General features: G+C 36.4%; 1 protein-coding gene across 3 annotated transcripts in view; it reads left to right on the forward strand.

Moving 5' to 3' along the window:
• The window catches only part of HCFC2 (host cell factor C2), a 50,591-nt gene that overhangs the window by 15,470 nt on the left and 15,544 nt on the right, over positions 1-19,577 (forward strand). For all 3 annotated transcript variants that reach the window (XR_011144819.1, XM_068970505.1, XM_068970506.1), the window contains 7 exons: positions 693-777; positions 2,858-2,964; positions 3,073-3,261; positions 9,539-9,706; positions 10,228-10,280; positions 15,827-16,004; positions 18,882-19,085. Coding sequence is in view for 2 of the 3 variants with exons in the window: in XM_068970505.1 (XP_068826606.1) it covers positions 693-777; positions 2,858-2,964; positions 3,073-3,261; positions 9,539-9,706; positions 10,228-10,280; positions 15,827-16,004; positions 18,882-19,085 (984 nt within the window). In the remaining variant the exon portion in view is untranslated. The remainder of the gene's footprint in view (positions 1-692; positions 778-2,857; positions 2,965-3,072; positions 3,262-9,538; positions 9,707-10,227; positions 10,281-15,826; positions 16,005-18,881; positions 19,086-19,577) is intronic.

A 19,577-nucleotide genomic window follows, 5' to 3' on the forward strand; every position in this document is an offset into this window, starting at 1 on the left:
TAAAAATTGCCTTGAAAAATATTTTTATTGCAGTATTGAGTTGTTCTTAGATTTAATATGAATGATTGCTGATGAGTCAAGTTGAACAAATGAATGTTTGATTTATGATAGTGACACTCCTGGGCTCCCTATAAGCAGGATCACCATATTTTCTGGTTTGCCTTTAATGGTCCTGTTTTATGCTTATTGTCCCATGTAATTATCAGTAGTACCTCCTTTCACTCTGTAAAGTGTCCCAGTTGAGGATGATTGAATTTATGTGGTTACCCTGTCTATAGTAAATGTGGCATTAGTAATGTTACAGCTGGTCGATAAAAAAAACCCTTGCATAGCTATTTTAAGGTGCTGTAGGAATGAATATTTGGAAGCTACATGTGCTGTCACTTCTGAGTGTCTTCTGCACAATGTGCTCTTACTTAAAATGTTAAAAACCTTAATCTAGTCTTAATTCAAAATTGTTTGCACCCTAAATACACCTCTCCATTGCAAATACTAACATTCAAGTGTAAATAGATTGCTGTGATTGACAATTTGTGTCAGCTGAAAATGTTTATTTTAAGATAAAATTCAAATAATGGTTTTGAAACATTTTAGCTTCATTTTGGTAGGTCCCTTTTTTAAAAAATTTCTGGAAGTTGAGGTAATTCTCTATTATTAGATTAAGTTGCTAATATACTTGTTTTTATTTTTAGAAACTATGTCATGGTCAAAACCAGAAACTAAAGGGACAGTGCCACTTCCACGAAGCCTTCATACAGCCAGTGTTATAGGAAATAAGTATGGTGTTATTTTGTATTTTGGTCTTTTTTTCTTTTTAACAAACTTAAGAAAGATACATACAAAGAAGAGTGATGCTGCTAGTTTCTTGAAGATGATTTGATAATGCTTGATTGCACTTACTGAAACCAAAATAGTATGTGCACAGGAGCCAAAATATCATGCATTTTCTTCTCATACTCCTTCTTCTGCTTCTTTGCATTCCTTACATCATGCACAGAGTAGGTATTACATAAGGGTAAGGCAGGGTGATGTCAAGCTTATCTGTCCTCCATCAATAGATTTGACACACGTAACTCATTGTTTCTTCTTACACATTTTTGGTAGTGCTTGATTCATACTCAGGTGTATATTTAGCTTCTGTGTTCAATGATTATACTTTGGATGGCATTATGGATAGAAGGTGGACTCTGTAACCAGATTACCTGAATTCAAGTCTCAGCTTGGATACTTGTACTGTCTGTTCAGGGGCAAAGAAACTTAATCTCTCTGTACTTCAGATTACTCGATTATCAGTCAGTTCAGTTCAGTCGCTCAGTCGTGTCCGACTCTTTGTGACCCCATGGACTGCAGCACGCCAGGCCTCCCTGTCCATCACCAGCTCCCGGAGTTTACTCAAACTCATGTCCATTGAGTCAGTAATGGCATCCAACCATCTCATCCTCTGTCATCCCCTTCTCCTCACGCCTTCAATCTTTCCCAGCATCAGGGTCTTTTCAAATGAGTCAGCTCTTTGCATCAGGTGGCCGAAGTATTGGAATTTAAGCTTCAGCATCAGTCCTTCCAATGAATATTCAGGACTGATTTCCTTTAGGATGGACTGGTTGGATCTCCTTGCAGTCCAAGGGACTCTCAAGAGTCTTCTCCAACACCACAGTTTAAAGCATCAATTCTTTGGTGCTCAGCTTTCTTTATAGTCCAACTCTCACATCCATACATGACTACTGGAAAAGCCATAGCCTTGACTAGACAGACCTTTGTTGGCAAAGCAATGTCTCTGCTTTTTAATATGCTGTCTAGGTTGGTCATAACTTTCCTTCCAAGGAGTAAGTGTCTTTTAATTTCATGGCTGCATTCACCATCTGCAGTGATTTTGGAGCCCCAAAAAATAAAGTCTGCCACTGTTTCCACTGTTTCCTCATCTGTTTGCCATGAAGTGATGGGACTGGATGCCATGATCTTTGTTTTCTGAATATTGAGCTTTAAACCAACTCGAGTATAAAATGGGGATAACAGTAAAACCTCCTTCACAAGGCTCCCATGAGGACTGAATGAATCAGTACATGGGAAATGCTTTCAACAGTGCCTGGTGCATAAAGAGCACTCCTTCAAGGTTAACTGTCATCAACAAGTTCCCTTTTTTATGCAACACTGAGCCAGGATTAGGAATATTGTTTTAAGTAGAATTGAAGTAAGTACTTATCTCTGTAGAGACTTAATCTTAACGGTAATCTTTTAGGAGACAACAGTTAAAATTTAGAACCTCATTAGTTCTTCTCAAAAATAACCATAAGCAAAATCTAATAAGATATTCATTTTTTTAAACAGCAGAACTCTTTTATAAAATGTGGTTTTCTACTGGAACTATAATATAGAAAACAGATTTTAAAAAACAGAGCTTCTCTGGTTGGCGTGAGGCTACATGGCCTAAGCTCTGCCTGATGAGCCTTACCTTTTCAGTTACCACTGGGCATGTCTCAAGAACCTTTAGGGCTCTGAGGAACATATTTAATGTTTTTCATTTGATGATATCAGTGACCAAAGTTGTATGAAACTGAATTCTCTTTGGTTACTATACACATCAATTCTAAATTTGACTTTCAATGTCATGCTTCTGGCTGAGGTACCCGTTAGTATATTGCATACAATATTGATTTTTAAATGTGTTATAATTGAAATATTTCCTACTTTAAATAACTGGCCAGAGAGAAATAATTTTGATTCTGTATGGCTTCATAAAATTATAAACTCTAGAATGAAGACCACTTTATTCATTATCGTATTTGCATTTCCTTGACAGTGATAAGTGATTTTAAAAAGAAAACCAGCTCCTTTATGTTTTCCTTTCGTTGTTGTTCAGGATGTACATCTTTGGTGGATGGGTTCCACATAAAGGGGAGAATATTGAGACTTCACCTCATGATTGTGAATGGAGGTGTACCAGTTCATTTTCTTACCTGAATCTTGGTAAGTCTTTTAAGAATTATTTACTAAAATAAAATTTATTAATAAAATAATTTTTATTATTTTGTCATTTAAGAGAAGTTGATCAGTCATGGATATTTCTATGTTTAGATACAGCAGAATGGACCACCCTAGTATCAGATTCTCAGGAAGATAAAAAAAATTCAAGACCAAGACCAAGAGCTGGACACTGTGCTGTTGCAATTGGCACTCGATTATATTTTTGGAGTGGAAGAGACGGCTACAAAAAAGCACTGAATAGTCAAGTTTGCTGCAAGGATCTTTGGTATCTTGATACTGGTAGGTAAGAGTATTTAACAAACAAAGTTTTTCTTTAGATAAATAATCAAGTAATGTCTGTCTTTTGAGCTTGCTGTCATGTCACTACCTCTCTTTTTCATAATTAAAAATGAATGGAAGAAATGATATGTATAGGTATTTTCCATTCTAGAGGAGTTTCTTAATTTCCCTCTCCATGAGTTTAGAGTGAATTTAGTGACTCCCTTCCCAAGAGTAGAGTATGGGAAGGGAAAACTAGTAGCTTTGCAGTGTAGAAACCTGGCAAGCATCACCTTAAGTAATCAAGAGTCAGTATCACTAGAGATAAGTTGTGTTGGTATCACTTAGTCCCTGCCTCCCATATCATGTGATAAGAATATACTTCACCTCTGTGGTACTCTTCCCCAAAATGCGTAATACCATTCTAAATATGAGAACATATCAGACAAATCCAAACTGAGGGACATTCTAGATGTTTTACAGGATATGTGAACAGTATTCTTCAAAAGTTTAAAGTGATGGAAAACAAGGAAAGACTAAGAAATAGTCACAGATTAGAGTAGACTAAGGAGATATGATGACTAAATATAAGGTGATATCCTGGAACAAAAACCATTTATTAAAAAAGTGGTAAAACCTGAATAGTCTGTAGTTTGGTTAATAAATAGTGTTGTTGTTTAGTTGCTCAGTTGTGTCCAGCTCTTTTGCAACCGCATGGACTGTATAGCCTGCCAGGCTCCTCTGTCCATGGGATTTCCCAGGCAACAATACTGGAGTGGGATGCCGTTTCCTTCTCTAGGGGATCTTCCTGACCCAGGGATTGAACCCATGTCTTCTGCATTGGCATGTAGATTCTTTACCACTGAACCACAAGGGAAGCCTTGATAAATACTGTTATTCCAGAGTTCATTTCTTAGTTTTAAGTGTATTAGCATTAGAAAATACTGAGTAAAAAGTATATGGGAACTCTGCAATTCTTCTATAAATCTAAAATTATTCCAAAAATAAAGTTTTTTTAAGAAATATTATAATAAAAAACAATTTTTAGTATAGAACTCAGGTCCATTTTTCCATAAATATTTATTGATTTATTGGTTGACAGCTGTGAATAGGAACTGTTCTAAATGCTGAGAATAAATCAGTGAATAAGACTGATAACGTCTGTCCTGTCAAAGAACTTATATTCTATAAGAGAGTGTGAGGACAGAAGGTTGATGGGCAGTAATCAGACAAATAAACAAAATAAATTTAGTTTTGGGTGAGTATCTGAAGACAGTAAAATAGAACAATAAGATAGTATTGGGAGGTACTAGGAATGGGGTGAAGTGGGGTGGCTACTGGAGAATGGGTAGTCGGGAAAGGGTGAACTGGCATTTGAGATGTAATCCAAATGAAGAGGGCAAGACAACCCATTCCAGTATTCTTGCCTGGAGAATCCTATGGACAGAGGAGCCTGGCGGTCTACAGTCCATAGGGTTGCAAAGAGTCGGATACAACTGAAGCGTCTTAGCACAGCACAGCACCAAATGATGAGAGAGTGCTATCCATGTAAAAAGCCAGGTGGTGGGGCGGGGAGGGGACACTATAGGAAGAATGAAAAGCAAGTATGAGGGCCCTGAGATGGGAATACTTGGCATGTTTGTCAACAGATCTGAGCTGAGTAAAAGAGTGTAGGCATGGAGATTAGAGCGATGACCACAGGACAGATCATATAGGACCTGGAACATCATGGTAAAGATTACATTGTTTTTAAAATACAATGGTAGAGAGATTTATTAGTTTGGAGGAGAGATGTGTCATGATCTGATCTGTATTTTGGAATCATCAATGAACTTGAGTGGAAAATAAATTGTAAGGGGCAAAAGTAGACACAGAGAGACAAAAAGAGGCTTTTGCAGTCGTCAAAGAAATCTTCGACTCTAGAGGTGGAAAGAGTGGATAAGTTTGAAATGTATTTTACAGTTCTTGTTAACAGAACTGACTGATGAGTTGGGTGTGGCAGTTGACAGAAAGAGAAAAAAAGGATGAAGTTTTTAGCTTGAATAATATGGTGTTATTTCCGTTTACTGAGATGGGAAAGATTGTGGAGAAAACAGGCTTGTGGAGAAAATGAAAAGTTCCATTTAAACCTTGCTAAGTTTGAAATAAGGAGATCAGTTAAGCAGTTGAGGGAAAGAAAGAGAAAAATCAGATCTGGAGACATAATATGTGTTGTTTTATGAGAAAAGCAATTATAAAACATACCTATGATTCCAGTTTTTCTTTAAGTGTATAAACAGGAAAATCTGGAAGGATATACTGTGTACCAAAGTAATAATAGCTAAGAGGTGAGATTATACATTTTTTAAAAAGGTTTTCTTTCTTATCTGTATTTTCTACAGTAGCATGTGTTGCTTTTATAATATAGAAAGTTTAATTTTAAAATTAAGATTAAAAAATTTTTCAAGATACTTGAAAAAGTAATAAATGGAACAATTAAGTTAGAGACTAAATGCTTTCTGTGCAAAAAGTAGAAAAATGAGCATATTAGGTTAGGAGTTAGGAAAAAAATACAGAAAACTGAACTTATGATTCATCTTTGAAGTTGGGAATTATGAGCTGAAGTCTAAGGATAAGATTCTAATCAGTCTCTGAGATTAAAAGAAAAATATGCACATATAAATTTTTTCCAGTAGCAACTATGTTACTTTAACAGGATTATCTAAGAGATCTGAGACTTCTAAAAGATTAAAAATCACTGTCTCTGAATGGCCAGTTTTTCATAAACTTTTCCATAAAAGGCTATAGACAGGAATATCTGTCTAAAAGTAATCATGGCCACTATCATGAAGATAAAATTTAGATTTTGCTTTTTCTCTTGCTAACTTGGCATCAGTGTGGGTGGGGGAAGGATATAAAGGTTCTTCATCTTGCCTTTTTTTTAAACTTTTAGTTAAGTTTTGTGCACTTGAGAACATGTAAAGATTAGGATTCTTCCATAAGGCGTTTTAAAAAATGAAAAACAGCAGTCTTGCTCCCACTTTCCTCCCATCTTACTTGCTTCACAAGCATGTGCTTTCAGCTCTGTTAAACAGTTCCTATGGCATTTAGCTTCCTATCTCCATATAACATGAATATGTTACTCTTTTTTCAGTTTAGTCATAATATGCTCATTTTTCAAACTGTGGAAGTCATGGAAGTCAAGGATTTCTCACTTCTTCCCACCACTCCTTACCTCTCTCCTATGCGCCTTCTCTAACCCATACTCGCTCAGTCTGACTGCGTATGATTACACCATCATTTTGTTAGATGAGAGTTCAGTGTTTTACATTCAGTTAAGTTCAGTTCAGTTGCTCAGTCGTGTCTGACTCTTTGAGACCTCATGAACTGCAGCACGCCAGGCCTCCCTGTCCATCACCAACTCCCAGAGTCCACCCAAACCCATGTCCATTGAGTTGATGATGCCATCCAACCATCTCATCCTCTGTCGTCCCCTTCTCCTCCTGCCCTCAATCTTTCCCAGCATCAGGGTCTTCTCAAATGAGTCACCTCTTCCCATCAGGTGGCCAAAGTATTGGAGTTTCAGCTTCAACATCAGTCCTTCCAGTGAACACCCAGGACTGATCTCAACCAGGATGGACTGGTTGGATCTCCTTGCAGTCCAAGGGACTCTCAAGAGTCTTCTCCAACACCACAGTTCAAAAGCATCAATTCTTGGGCTCTCAGCTCTCTTTATAGTCCAACTCTCACATACATACATGACCACTGGAAAAACCATAGCCTTGACTAGACGGACCTTTAACCATATAAACATATTCACAGGTAAGCTATGTAGAATACCTAGAGAGGTGATTATCTCTCTTGTACAACTTCTTCATTTGCTTTGCATTAGTAATGGTCACCTTGTTTTAGATTTGTATATATTTACCACTAATTCAGTCTATGCTCTCTTGTTTAAATCTTCTCTCATTATGGTTAGAAGCATCAGATATTCTATCAGACTTCCTCATCTTGGAGAAATTTCTCCTCCTCCAATCTGAGATGTAAAGAGTATATTGGAACTCTGCCTTCTACAGATTGAGCACACCTATCCTCTTAGAGTCTCTCTTCGTCATCTTCCTGAGGATGTCTTTGGCCTCTCACCTGTGCTGGTTTCCCTGCTTCCTGGATCTCTTATTTTCCCTTTTCTTAGTTTACTTCCTCATTTTTTGTAGAACACATCCCAGGGAAAGGGTACATAGGTGATATATTTATTTTGAGATTTTGCATTGTTTGAAAATACATTCAGTATTCCTTCCCATCAAATTGGCAGTTTGAGTGGAAATAGAATTGTATATTGGAAGTCATTATCCTTCAGAATTTTGGAAGCTGGGGAAAATGTTTTTTGAAAGGTGTAATATTGTATTCAAACTTCTGGCATTTTTGTTGAGAAATCTAAACCACTTCTGATTTTGGTCCTTTAAATGTGAGCTTCCCCCTGATGCTTAATAGCTTTTAGGGTTTTTTCCTTGTCTCTACTGTTCTTAAATTTTATGATGTATGTTGTGTGTCTTGTGTGTCTTTTTTAAATTCCTTATGTTGAGTACTCAGTGAGTCCATTCAGTCTGGAAGCTCATGTTCTTCAGTTGTGGGAATTTTCTTGATTTATTTCACTGATTTACACTCTGCTGTTTTCTCTATTTTTCTTCATGTAACTTCTGTTATGTGGGTGGTGTATCTTCTGGACTTGTCTGTTTGTCTGCTTTTTCTCAGGTATGGGTTGCCCTACTTTGAGAAACATAAATAAACTGAGTTGTGAATAGGATCATGGAGGAATTTACATGGGAGTAGTTGAAAGAACTTGGCTTAATTATCCTCTAAAATAGGGTCATAAAACTTTTTTTGGTAAAGACACAGAGTGTAGATATTTTAAGTTTTGTGGACCATATGATCTGTATTACAACTACTCAACTCTACTGGTGTAATATAAAAGGAGTCATGTTATTTAGTTGTTTAATCCTGTCTGACTCTTTTGCAACCTCATGGACTGTAGCCCTCCAGTCTCCTCTGTCCTTGGGATTTCCTAGGCAAGAATACTGGAGTGAACTGTCATTTCCCTCTCTAGGGGATCTTCCCTACCAAGGGATAGAGATCTTCCCTACCCTTACCCTTACCTTCCGTTCAAACCCCCAGGGAAGCCCAAAAGCTGGACTCATAGACAATGCATAAACAAATGAACATAGGTATATTTCAGTAAAACTTTATTTACAAAAGTAGGCACAAACTGGATCTGGCCCATGAGCCATAGTTTGCTTTTGCTGACCCTTATTCTAAAAGATACAAAGAAATAGATATTAGACTTGTTATATAAAGATTAAATTATAACTTACAGATTTCAGCTCACTGAACTGAAACTGTTAGGCGTTCAGTCGTGTCCAGCTCTTTGTGACTGCATGAACTGTGGCCCACCAGGCTTCTCTGTCCATGGAATTCTCCAGGCAAGAATACTGGAGTCGGTTACCATTTCCTTCCCCAGGGGAATCTTCCCAACCCAGGAATCAAACCTGGATCTTCTGCTGCAGGAAGAATCTGTAGGCAGATTCTTTGCCCTCTGAGCCACCAGGGAATTTCAACTCACTAGAAGAATAGATTTTCCTTATGTAACTGTCTAGAGATGGAATATACTGCTCTGGGATTTGTGAGTTCCCTAATTTTGTAGGTAAGCAAAAAGAAAACTGGGATATTGTAGAAACAATTTTAGGTACTTTTCTCCAGTTCTAAGAGTCCATGATTGTAACTTGTTTTAGAAATGTTGGTAATAATTTATGCCAAAATAATTACCTGTTTTGAGTAGTACAAGTTTTGATAAGAAGGTATTAACTTAAAAGAAGTTATATTTTTCTAAAATATCAGCTCTAAATCATATTTGCTAACATTAACAGTATTTCTAACATGTATTCTCTTGGCTTAAAATTGGTTCATAAAATTAAAAGCTCCTGAAGAGGTAAAATAGTATAGCTGTAACTGTCAAGTACTTGGTTTCCCCCCTCCTCTAGGATTAATTTTTTTTTTTTAATTTGGTGACTCAGCTTAGACCTGGATTATTTTGTTTGTAGTTTTATTTGGATAAGTAATTAGATAAATACATTGAATCAGAACTCTAAATTATTTTCATTTGACCTGCTATAGCTTTGCTTATCTGAGTAAATTTTTTTCCTCTTAGTAAACAGATGAAATATTCATTGCTGATATTTTCAGAATTCCAGGTCTGTACAAACTATATAGAGAAACTGTTGATACATTTGAAACTTAAATACTTAATACCAATTTTGTTCTTTAGAGAAACCACCAGCACCATCACAAGTACAACTGATCAAAGCCACTACCAATTCTTTTCACGTCAAATGGGATGAAGTGCCTACAGTTGAGGGCTATCTTTTGCAGTTGAATACAGACTTGCCATACCAAGCTGCCTCATCAGATTCTTCAGCATCACCAAATATGCAAGGTAGTATAATTTTTACACTTAGAGCATGTATGCTCATATGCTTTGTGAAAAAAAGATAACTATAGAAAAGCCTGTGATTAGATCTGATTTAAGAAATGTTATGCTATGATGTTTCCTACCTGGTAAATCAAATATGTTTCAACTCTGGAACTTGACTGTATTACCATTGTGATATAGTGGAATACATAGATGTGTAGGGTAGAATGTTTTTTTTGTAGTTCATTTTGATGTGCTTTCTTAATTTGACATGATACTTGTTTAATTATTTTTTATAAATATTTCAGCTTTCAAAAATATTTTGAACTAACAGGCACTTGGAAAGTAAAAGCAAATTTAATTTTACATGTTCTTCCAAAAAGATTCAAATCAGCTATTAAGCAGACTATTAAGAAAACAGATAAACTTTGATAGTTACTACTTTTTAAACCTTTCATATGTAACTTTTAAAAATATTTGACTGTGACATATTTTCTTGGAAGTTTATTTATAGCATATCAGTCTGAACTTTCCTATTCCTACAGGAGTCAGGATGGACCCTCACAGACAAGGCAGTAATAGCATCATTCCTAACAGTGTAAGTTGAAAAAATGTATAATGGTAAATGAATGTTTATGGTTATAGTGCCAGTTTTTATTAATATTTTATATTACCTTAGGATAGGGAGTCTCAACCATGGCTATACATCACATTCACCTCTGAGATTAAAAACAAATAAACACAGGTTCCCATGCCTTTCCCCAGATCCAGTGAAACAGAATCTTTAAGATGATGACCAGGTAACTGTTTTTTAGGGAAAGCTCTGCATATCATTGTGACGGTAGCCTGAATTAAGAACCCTTGGCTAGGAAATTGAAGTCTCATTGTACATAGTATCAGAGGCTAGTATACACACAAGCATACACACCATATATATTTTAAAAAATAAATTTAGGTGGTACTACAAGGTTTATAATAAAGAGCAACGGTTCCCTACTCTGTTCCTATTTGCTTTTGATCCTGCCTCTCTAGAAACTACTACTTTCAAATATTTTATCTTTCTTCTGTATCTACCTTTGTGCATATAAATAAAATCCTTGTGCTGCCACTTCCTGACTTTCTAGTTTTAGATCAATTATTTTCAATAATGGAAGATGAAGATTTTTTTGGTCTCTTAAAATATTGCCATTTCCTCCCCTTTATCTTCCCATGCACTTATAATATTTTTAGTTGAATCATTATGTGATATTTACATTGTGATGATGACATACTCAGAGCTGAGCCCTGTAATGTGCTATGAACATTGTTCCTTTTTCATGTAATTTTTTGTTTTTCTTGGCATTGTTAACTGCCTTACTTTTTCATTTGCTTGATTTTCTTCTTGCCTATCGTTAATTCATACTCTGATTTTCCAATAAAATAATAAAACTCAAAATATTTGAACATATAGTTTCTTTTTTCTTTCTTTACCACCCCTCTGCCCCAGTAACCATCCCTACTGAAACCTCTCTGTCTTGATGCTCTAGTTTGTGCTAATTCATCTCTAAGTCTGCTACTCAGCTGTAATCTTAAAACTTCCATTTGTTTCTTTTTTAAAAAACAAGTTTTATTTATTTTTTAATTTTTTTTGCCTGTGCTGGGTCTTTTTTGCTGCATGTAGCCTTTCTCTAGTTGTGGGTAGTAAGGGCTGCTCTCGAATTGTTGTGCATGGGCTCTTTTTCCCCTCCCCTTTTTTCTTATTTTATTGGAGGGAAATTTCTTTACAATGTGTTGGTTTCTGCTGTACAACAGTGTGAATTAGTCATAAAGAATTTGCCTGCCAATGTAGGGGACATGGGTTCAATCCCTGGTCTGGGAAGATTCCACATGCTGCAAGGCAGTTAAGCCTGTGCAGCACAGCTGCCAAAGCCTGTGCTCCCCAGAGCCAGTGCTCCTCAACAAGAGAAGCTGCCGCAGTCGCTGTGGCACATGGGCTTGGTTACTCCACAGCATGTGGAGTCTGCCCAGACCAGAGGCTGAATCCATGGCGCCTGCAGACAACTTCCTAACCACTGGGCCACCAGGGAAGTCCCCATTTGTTTTTTATTGTGAGCTTCTTTTATCTCTTTTCTGTGTTAGGGCCTGTTTCTTGATCTCATGTCATTCTCTTTTTTTGATATTCTCCAGTAGTTTCCTGAGAAAGGGAGTATGAAAGGTAAACTTTTTAAGATCTTCCATATCTGAAAATGCCTCTCACTCTGTTTACATTTGGTTGGTAGTTTGGCTGGGTTATAGAATTCTATATTGGAAATGTTTTCCTGAGAAACTGAAAGGCATTTTCCTACTGTCTTGTAGCATTCAGTGATGCTGTTAAGAAGTTGGATGCCACTTGGATTCCTGATCATTTACATGAGACCTAATTGTTTCGTTTTAATCCCTAGTTCTCAGAAATTTCAACAAGCATGTACCTTAGAGTGTATGTCTTTGCTTTATTCACTGTGCTGTCCATTCAGTGGACTGTGTCATTCTGGGAACTCAGGGCTTTCACTACTGATTATTTCTTCTTTCCACATTCTCTTTTTTTTGTTACTCCTGTTATTGAATGATGGTACTCCTGAACTAATCCTCTGATTTAACTTTTTATTTTCTATCTTTTCTTCTGGTTGGTCTGCTTTCTGAAAAGTTTCTTCATTTGTATTATAAATTTCTTATTCAGTTTTTAAATATATTCAGCCACATAGTTACTCTCTAAAAGCCTGATCCTACTCTTTCTTTTCTTTTATGGCATTTTATTTTTGCTTCAAAAATATAATATATCTCTTATCTCTTCAAGAATTATATTTTTTTTAAAAAAAAAAGGTGAGTTATATTCTTCTCTCAGCATCATTTCTTTTTTTCAAGCTCCTTTTAAAAAAATTTGGTCTTGGACTTCCATATTAGAGCCTGTCAACAAATGTCTGGTGATGCTTGGTATCCTTTCATGTTTAAAGTGAGGCATTAAAAAGGAGCTTGGAGGCTTTCTTAGTCCATTTGGCCTGCTCTAGCAAAATACCATAGCCTAGATGGCTTATAAACAAGAAAAATTTATTTCCTGCATTTCTGGAGTCTGGAAGTCCAAGATCAGGGTGCCTGTATGGTCGAGTTCTGGTAAGGAACCTCTGAAGGGTTGCAGACTGCTAACTTATCATTGTATCCTCACATGGTGGAAGAAACAACTGATCTTTCTTGGCCACTTTTATAAGGGCACTATTCACAGCCCAAACATGCTGCTTTCTGATACCATTACCTTGGGGGTTAGATTTCAACATGTAATTGTGGAGAACACAAATACTCAGACCATAGTGGCTCTATGCATATAGCATGTTTGATTAGTAGACCTTAATGAGGGTTTCTGGGTGAGAATCCACAAATACTAGTATCTTTTCTCTTGGACCAATGGGTTTCCTCTGAGACTTCTCCAGCCTCTTGCTTATGGGTTTTAAGCCTGGAGCTTAATGCAGGGTAAGCGGTATCTCTCTGTTCAGTATACAGACTTTCACTTAATCCCCATTTTCAGTAGGTTGCCTATTCTCCAACCTCACCAGAGAGATACTGTACCACAGTCCAGAGCCTCCCATTTCAATCTTTGTGCCTACCTTCCTTCTTCAGTTGGAATGGAGGTGTGGAATTTGTTTGCCTTTGTATACTGGAAGAGCAGAGCTGGGGCTACAACCACTTTTTTTTTAGTTTTAAATTTATTTTTTAATTGAAGGATAATTGGTTTATAGAATTGTGTTGGTTTCTCCCAAACATCAATGTGAATCAGTCATAGGTATGCATATGTCACCTCCCTCTTGAATCTTCTTCCCACCTCCCTCCCCATACAACCGCCGTTTATATAGTCTTCTATATGATGGTCCTCTGGTGTTTATTTGCATTCTGTACTTCAGCCTCCAAAGAACCTGATGCCTCCAATTTCCAAGCCTTTCTGGGCTCTTTAGCAAAAATGGTTCACCTGTCCATGACTTTCCACCTACAGGCTCTTAGCTTCAGCCTTTTCTGCTTTATAAAGGCATGCCTCATTTTTTGTACTTCACTGTACTATGCTCGCAGATAGTATGACATGGGGAGTTCATAGTGAAATAAACTTGAGGTCAAATTCTTGCTTTGCTGCTTGCTGGCTACTTGATCATGGGTATGGTATCTAAGATCTCTGAGTCTCATTATTTTCCATCTATAAGCTAGGGTGATATTATCCAATTTATAGAATTCTTGTGAAAATTAAGTGAGATTCAGACTTTATAAATATGTATCATGGAGCCTATCAGGTAGTATAATGGTCCCTAATGGTTGTGGATATCATCATCATCATTTATTAACACCAGCATAATCACCATCAATTAGAATGGAGGCCAAGTGTGTATTGGGCTTCCCTGGTAGCTCAGCTGGTAAAGAATCTGCCTGCAAAGCAGGAGACCCTGGTTCAATTTGTGAGTCGGGAAGACCCCCTGGAGAAAGGAATGGCTACTCCAGTGTTCTGCCTGGAGAAGCCCCAAAGCCAGAGGGGCCTGGTGGGCTACAGTCCATGTAGTTGCAAAGAGTCAGACATGACTGAGCACAGCACAGAGGGCATATTATGAACAAGTATCCTTTGAGCCATGAGAAATTATAATTGACTATGGTTATAATTGACATTAAAGATGGAGACAGAAAAGTAACAAAAAACAGATAACTAAAAAGAGGCAGGCAATATTGGGGTATTTGAATGAAGCCAGATCACCTTTATGGTTCAGCAGACCTATAGTTATTGCTATATAATAACTGATATTTACATTGGTGATTTGAATTACCAAAAGGTTTAAATGTGTTTATTATAGTATCTTTAAGAAAATAAACAGGTGATTAGGAAGATTGCTATCTAAAATGTTTAATGGTGAAGAATATTGGTATGTGTATGTATTAAATCTTGATGCCTATATGGAAAACTCAGTCATACAAAATAATTCGTATGCTTGAAGGTTTCATGTAACAGATTTTTCTTTTAGGATTCAAAAGATCTTTAGTAAGGGCTTCCCCGGTGGTGCTATAGTTGTGAAGAATCTGCTTGTCAGTGCAGGAGACATAAGAGACACTGATCCCCAGGTGGGGAAGATCCCCTGGAGGAGGGCATGGCAACCCACTCCAGTATTCTTGCCTGGAGAATCCCATGGACAAGGGAGCCAGGCAGGCTACAGTCCATGGGGTTGCAAAGAGTTGGCAATGATTAGAGTGACTTAGCACACACAAAATCTTTAGTATACATGTCTAATCTTGTTAAGAAAATTTGACCAGAATGTTAAACTCAGTACCTTGGGTATTGTCACCTATTCAATTCAGTTCAGTGGCTCAGTCATGTCCGACTCTTTGAGACCCCATTGACTGCAGCATGCCAGGCCTCCCTGTCCATCACCAACTCCCAGAGCTTACTCAAACTCATGTCCATCGAGTCGGTGATGCCATCCAACCATCTCATCCTTTGTCGTCCTTCTCCTACTACTTTCAGTCTTTCCCAGCATCAGCATCTTTTCCAAGGAGTCAGTGCTTTGCATCAGGTGGCCAAAGTATTAGAGTTTCAGCTTCAGCATCAGTCCTTCCAATGAATATTCAGCACTGATCTCCTTTTGGATTGACTGGTTTGATCTCCTTGCAGTCCAAGGGACTCTCAAGAGTCTTCTCCAACACCACAGTTCAAAAGCATCAATTCTTTGGCGCTCAGCCTTCTTTATGGTCCAACTCTCACAACCATACATGACTACTGGAAAAAACATAGCTTTGACTACAGGAACCTTTGTTGGCAAAATAATGTCTCTGCTTTTTAATATGCTGACTAGGTTGGTCTAGCTTGTCCATATTTACTTGAATACTAGCTACCACTTGTAAAATATAAATTTTATTCCCTCGAAATTTACTGTTCCTTTTCCCTTCAGAACTGATCTTTTGAGAATGGATATTAAGTGAAAAGAAATTGTTTTCTTAAGCTATTATAAAATTTAAAGAATAATATAAGGCTATAAGTTAAGCTGTTTTATATTTTGGATAATTTATTTTCAAAAGCATTTAAGTTGGTAAATTATTTTGCTTGTTTTTTCATATATTTCTATTTAATTGAACATTACTTGCTGCAATAAATTATTTTCTTTCTTGTAGATCAGTGATATAGTGAACAGTGTAAAATCTGAACATACAGCCATGAAAGGAACTTCAGTGAAAAACAAACCAGATCTCAAAGCATCAAATGATTCTAATGCCTCTTTGCATTCATCTTTGTCAGCTAATGCTTCTAATCATAATAGTTGTGTGGTGGATATGCTAAGGAAAAATGAAGGTATAAAGATGGCATTTTACATAAAGCTAAAGTTTTTTATAATAATGATAGAGAATTTTAGAGTCTTTGAAAAAGTAAATGTTACATAGTTTGGATCCAGTTTCAAGAGATGATATATACTTACTACATTAACCCTAATTAAAATGATGTCATGATACCAAGCAAGAACTTACCTAAATAGTGAAGATTAGTTATTGACTACAGAATTTAAATGAGGCAAGCTCTCGTATGCCATTTGAGGTTGGCCAGTGTGTTCAATGTCACTGTTCCATTATTCTATTATCCTAGTGCTTATAACTATCTGTAGTTATTGATTTTGGGTCAGGATTTTGTCTGTCTTGTTCACATATATTTCCTCAGCACCCAGATCCATGCTTGGCAAATTGTAGTCACTTAATAAATAAATGAATAAATAAATATTTGTTTAGCAAATAACTGTATTATCCTCAGAAAGATAGTTCATTTATGAGAACTGTTGATTAGCCTGTTGAATGCATGGAACAGCTTATAATTTGATGGCTTGTATTTAAAAGATTTTAATTTTAATATTCTGGTATCATTTGTGATATATTAAATGTTACCTCTGATTTCAGTATCTAAACTTTTATAAATCTTATTCTGATATATCCCTGGCATAGTAATATGTGGCCTCATTTTTAATTTGAAAAAATTGTGACAGTTAATAAAAAGCTAATCCCTCTTCAGTAAATAACAAGACAAATATTCTTTTTATTTCCATTTTTCTTTAAGAATCCATGGTAGATAAAAATATTCAAGAAAAATAGTTTCCTATCGTTTTTCTGATTTCATTACTTGTGGAAGAGGAGAGACTTTGTTTTGTTGATTTGCTGATGTAAATGAATCATTTGGTCAGAATTATAAAAGCTGGGTACTAGACATCAATTTAAATTTTTATAGTGATTTTCTATGTCCATCATGTAAAGAAGTTTACACTCTTGAAAACAAATATGAGCTTTGAGATTTTAGGATCCTAACGTACTCTAAATCCTACTTATAAGGCAGTTTGGATAAAATTAATATTAGGCAAATGGGGAAATGAGTGGTTATACAATGACAGCATCTGGCACATCGTGGATATTCAAATATGTAAATGAATGGCTAGCTAATCTCAGGTTAACAAGAGGAGATTGGGCTTTTCCTCTGTAGGTTGGAGTAACTGGTATTTTTCAAAAGTGAAAGAGTGGCACGATTAGTTTTTGTTTTTTATTTTGGAAAGGACATTCTAGCCTCACCATCAGGAAGAGCTATTATAGGAGATGATTGGGAGACTTGTTAGAAGGTTCTTTTAGGACTTAAAGAGATGCATAGAGACTAAAGCAGTGGGTGAGATGGAGAGGAGAGAATACATTAGTTCAGAGACTCTTAGAAAGTAGCACCTATTAGACTAGGAAACTGGTTGTATATGAGAAATGAAAACGAGCTGAACATGACTCCCAGTTTTCTGGGTTGGATAGTCAGTGGATGATGATACTCTTCATCAGGATAAGAAATACAGAAGCAAGAACAGATTTGGGAATAAGATAGGTTCAACCTTGAACTTGCTGTTTTTGAGACACTTGAGGAACATGTTGGTAAAGATTTCTAATGGGCAGTTGGATACCATAGGTCTGGAGTCTAGAAGGCAGTTCTTGGCTGGAAATATTAATTTCAAAGTTAAGAATGTCTAATATCCACAAGAACAAGGACCTTCTCTGACTTGTTCACTGCTGGATTCTCAGGACCTGACACTGTGCCTAGGACATACATAGTTGAGAGATGTATGATTTGTAAATGGTAGCTAAAGCAGCAGGGAAATATGCAATGGGAGACAAGATAGGGCTTGGAAAATACCTGCATTTAGAGTCATCTGAACAAGAGAAGTCAGCTAAAGAGACTGAAAAGGCTTCCCAAGAAGGTTAGGCAAAGAACCAAAAAAAATGGTATCATATTTTTTACCTCTGTAGTGGGTATTACCATTTATAACTATATATTTATAATGGTATCATATTTTACCTCTGTAGTGGGTATTACCATTTATAACTATACATTTATGATGCATACATGAGTGAATACAAGTCATAGACAGAAACAACTTCAAAAAAAAGTATGTGGTCAGCATTGTTTATATTACACAGAGGTCAAGTAAATGAAAATTGATCAGTATCCCTTAGAGCTAACTATCCCTGGACATTTGTCAGAGCCATTTCCTTAGAGTGGTGTGCTCAATCAGATTGGGGTGGTCAAGAAAGTAGACTGCTCTGAAGGAAAGTAGCGAGGGAAGATGGTGACTGGAGAAGACTTGATAATGTGTATAGATTGAGGGCCAAAACTTGCACAGAAGAATTTGAAAACCTTGAAGAGAAAGGAATGATTGATAAGCGAGGATCCCAAAATATAGGGGAAGGAATGGGACCAAGAGCACAAGAGAATAGATTAAACTTACCTTAGGGGAGAAGTCATCTTCTGAAATGGAAGAGAAGACAGAGGGGCTGGGCACAGTCATAAAAACATTTCTAGTTTAGGACAAGAGAAGGCAGAAAATGGGTGGCATTTATGCCTGATGACTATTTCTTCCCCTAAAATGAAAGGCAAAGCCATTTGATCTATGGTTGAGTAAAATTTAAGAACAGTGATTCAGGGTTTAGAATGGAGGAAGGAACTGAGAAGTTGGACATCCATGGATATGATGCATTCTATTTTCCTAAATGTTGATATTTTATGCCTAATGGTTAAGTCATATGGCTGACATTTGTGGTGTTCACGTTTAATGATTTTAAAATTGAGAATGCTTAGAATTGGGTGACAAGAACTCTAAGATACAGCAGTTACTTGCAGATATTCATTTGTTAATAGTTAATCTTTTCCGTTTAATTTTAGGTCCTCACACTTCAGCAAATATAGGTGTTCTAAGTAGTTGCCTGGACTTAAGAACAGTAATCCCTGAAACTTCTGTATCCAGTACTGTTTCCAGCGCACAAACTATGGTAACCCAGCAGACCATTAAAACTGAATCATCCAGTACAAATGGGGCAGTTGTTAAAGATGAAACTTCACTAACAGCATTCAGTACCAAAGCTGAAGGTTTGAAATGTGTTTCACATACTGTATTTTGAGCCATTTTTGTATAGAAATTCAGCAAACGTATTTGTTTTAGATGGAATTGCATTTCATCTTGGATTGAATTGAATATAAAAAGATAAAGGCATTTCATTTAAAATCATTATATAGTATATTCTCTGCTGCACTGTAATACAATCAGACTTTATCTTTCCTACCATGAGTTTATTCAGCAAAACTTTTTTTCCTTAGAAAAGATTAGTTCTCTGCTATGGAGTAACAGTTCTTATAGCTTGATCAATTTCTGATTTTGTAAATTCTTATTTTATGATTTTGCAATAGGAATTGTATTTCATGTTTGACAAACATTCTCTGAAGTTCCAGCTAGTCAGCAAATCCTTGAAAAATGAGCTTTGTGAATTAGTTCAAGTTAGAGGGTCCATATTTCTAATTGTTGTGATTTTTTTTTCTCCCTCTGGCTATTTTTGCATATTTATAAGTTATATTTTAATGTGT

Source organism: Capricornis sumatraensis, chromosome 4, assembly GCF_032405125.1.
Source record: "Capricornis sumatraensis isolate serow.1 chromosome 4, serow.2, whole genome shotgun sequence".
NCBI classification, from domain to species: Eukaryota; Metazoa; Chordata; class Mammalia; order Artiodactyla; family Bovidae; genus Capricornis; species Capricornis sumatraensis.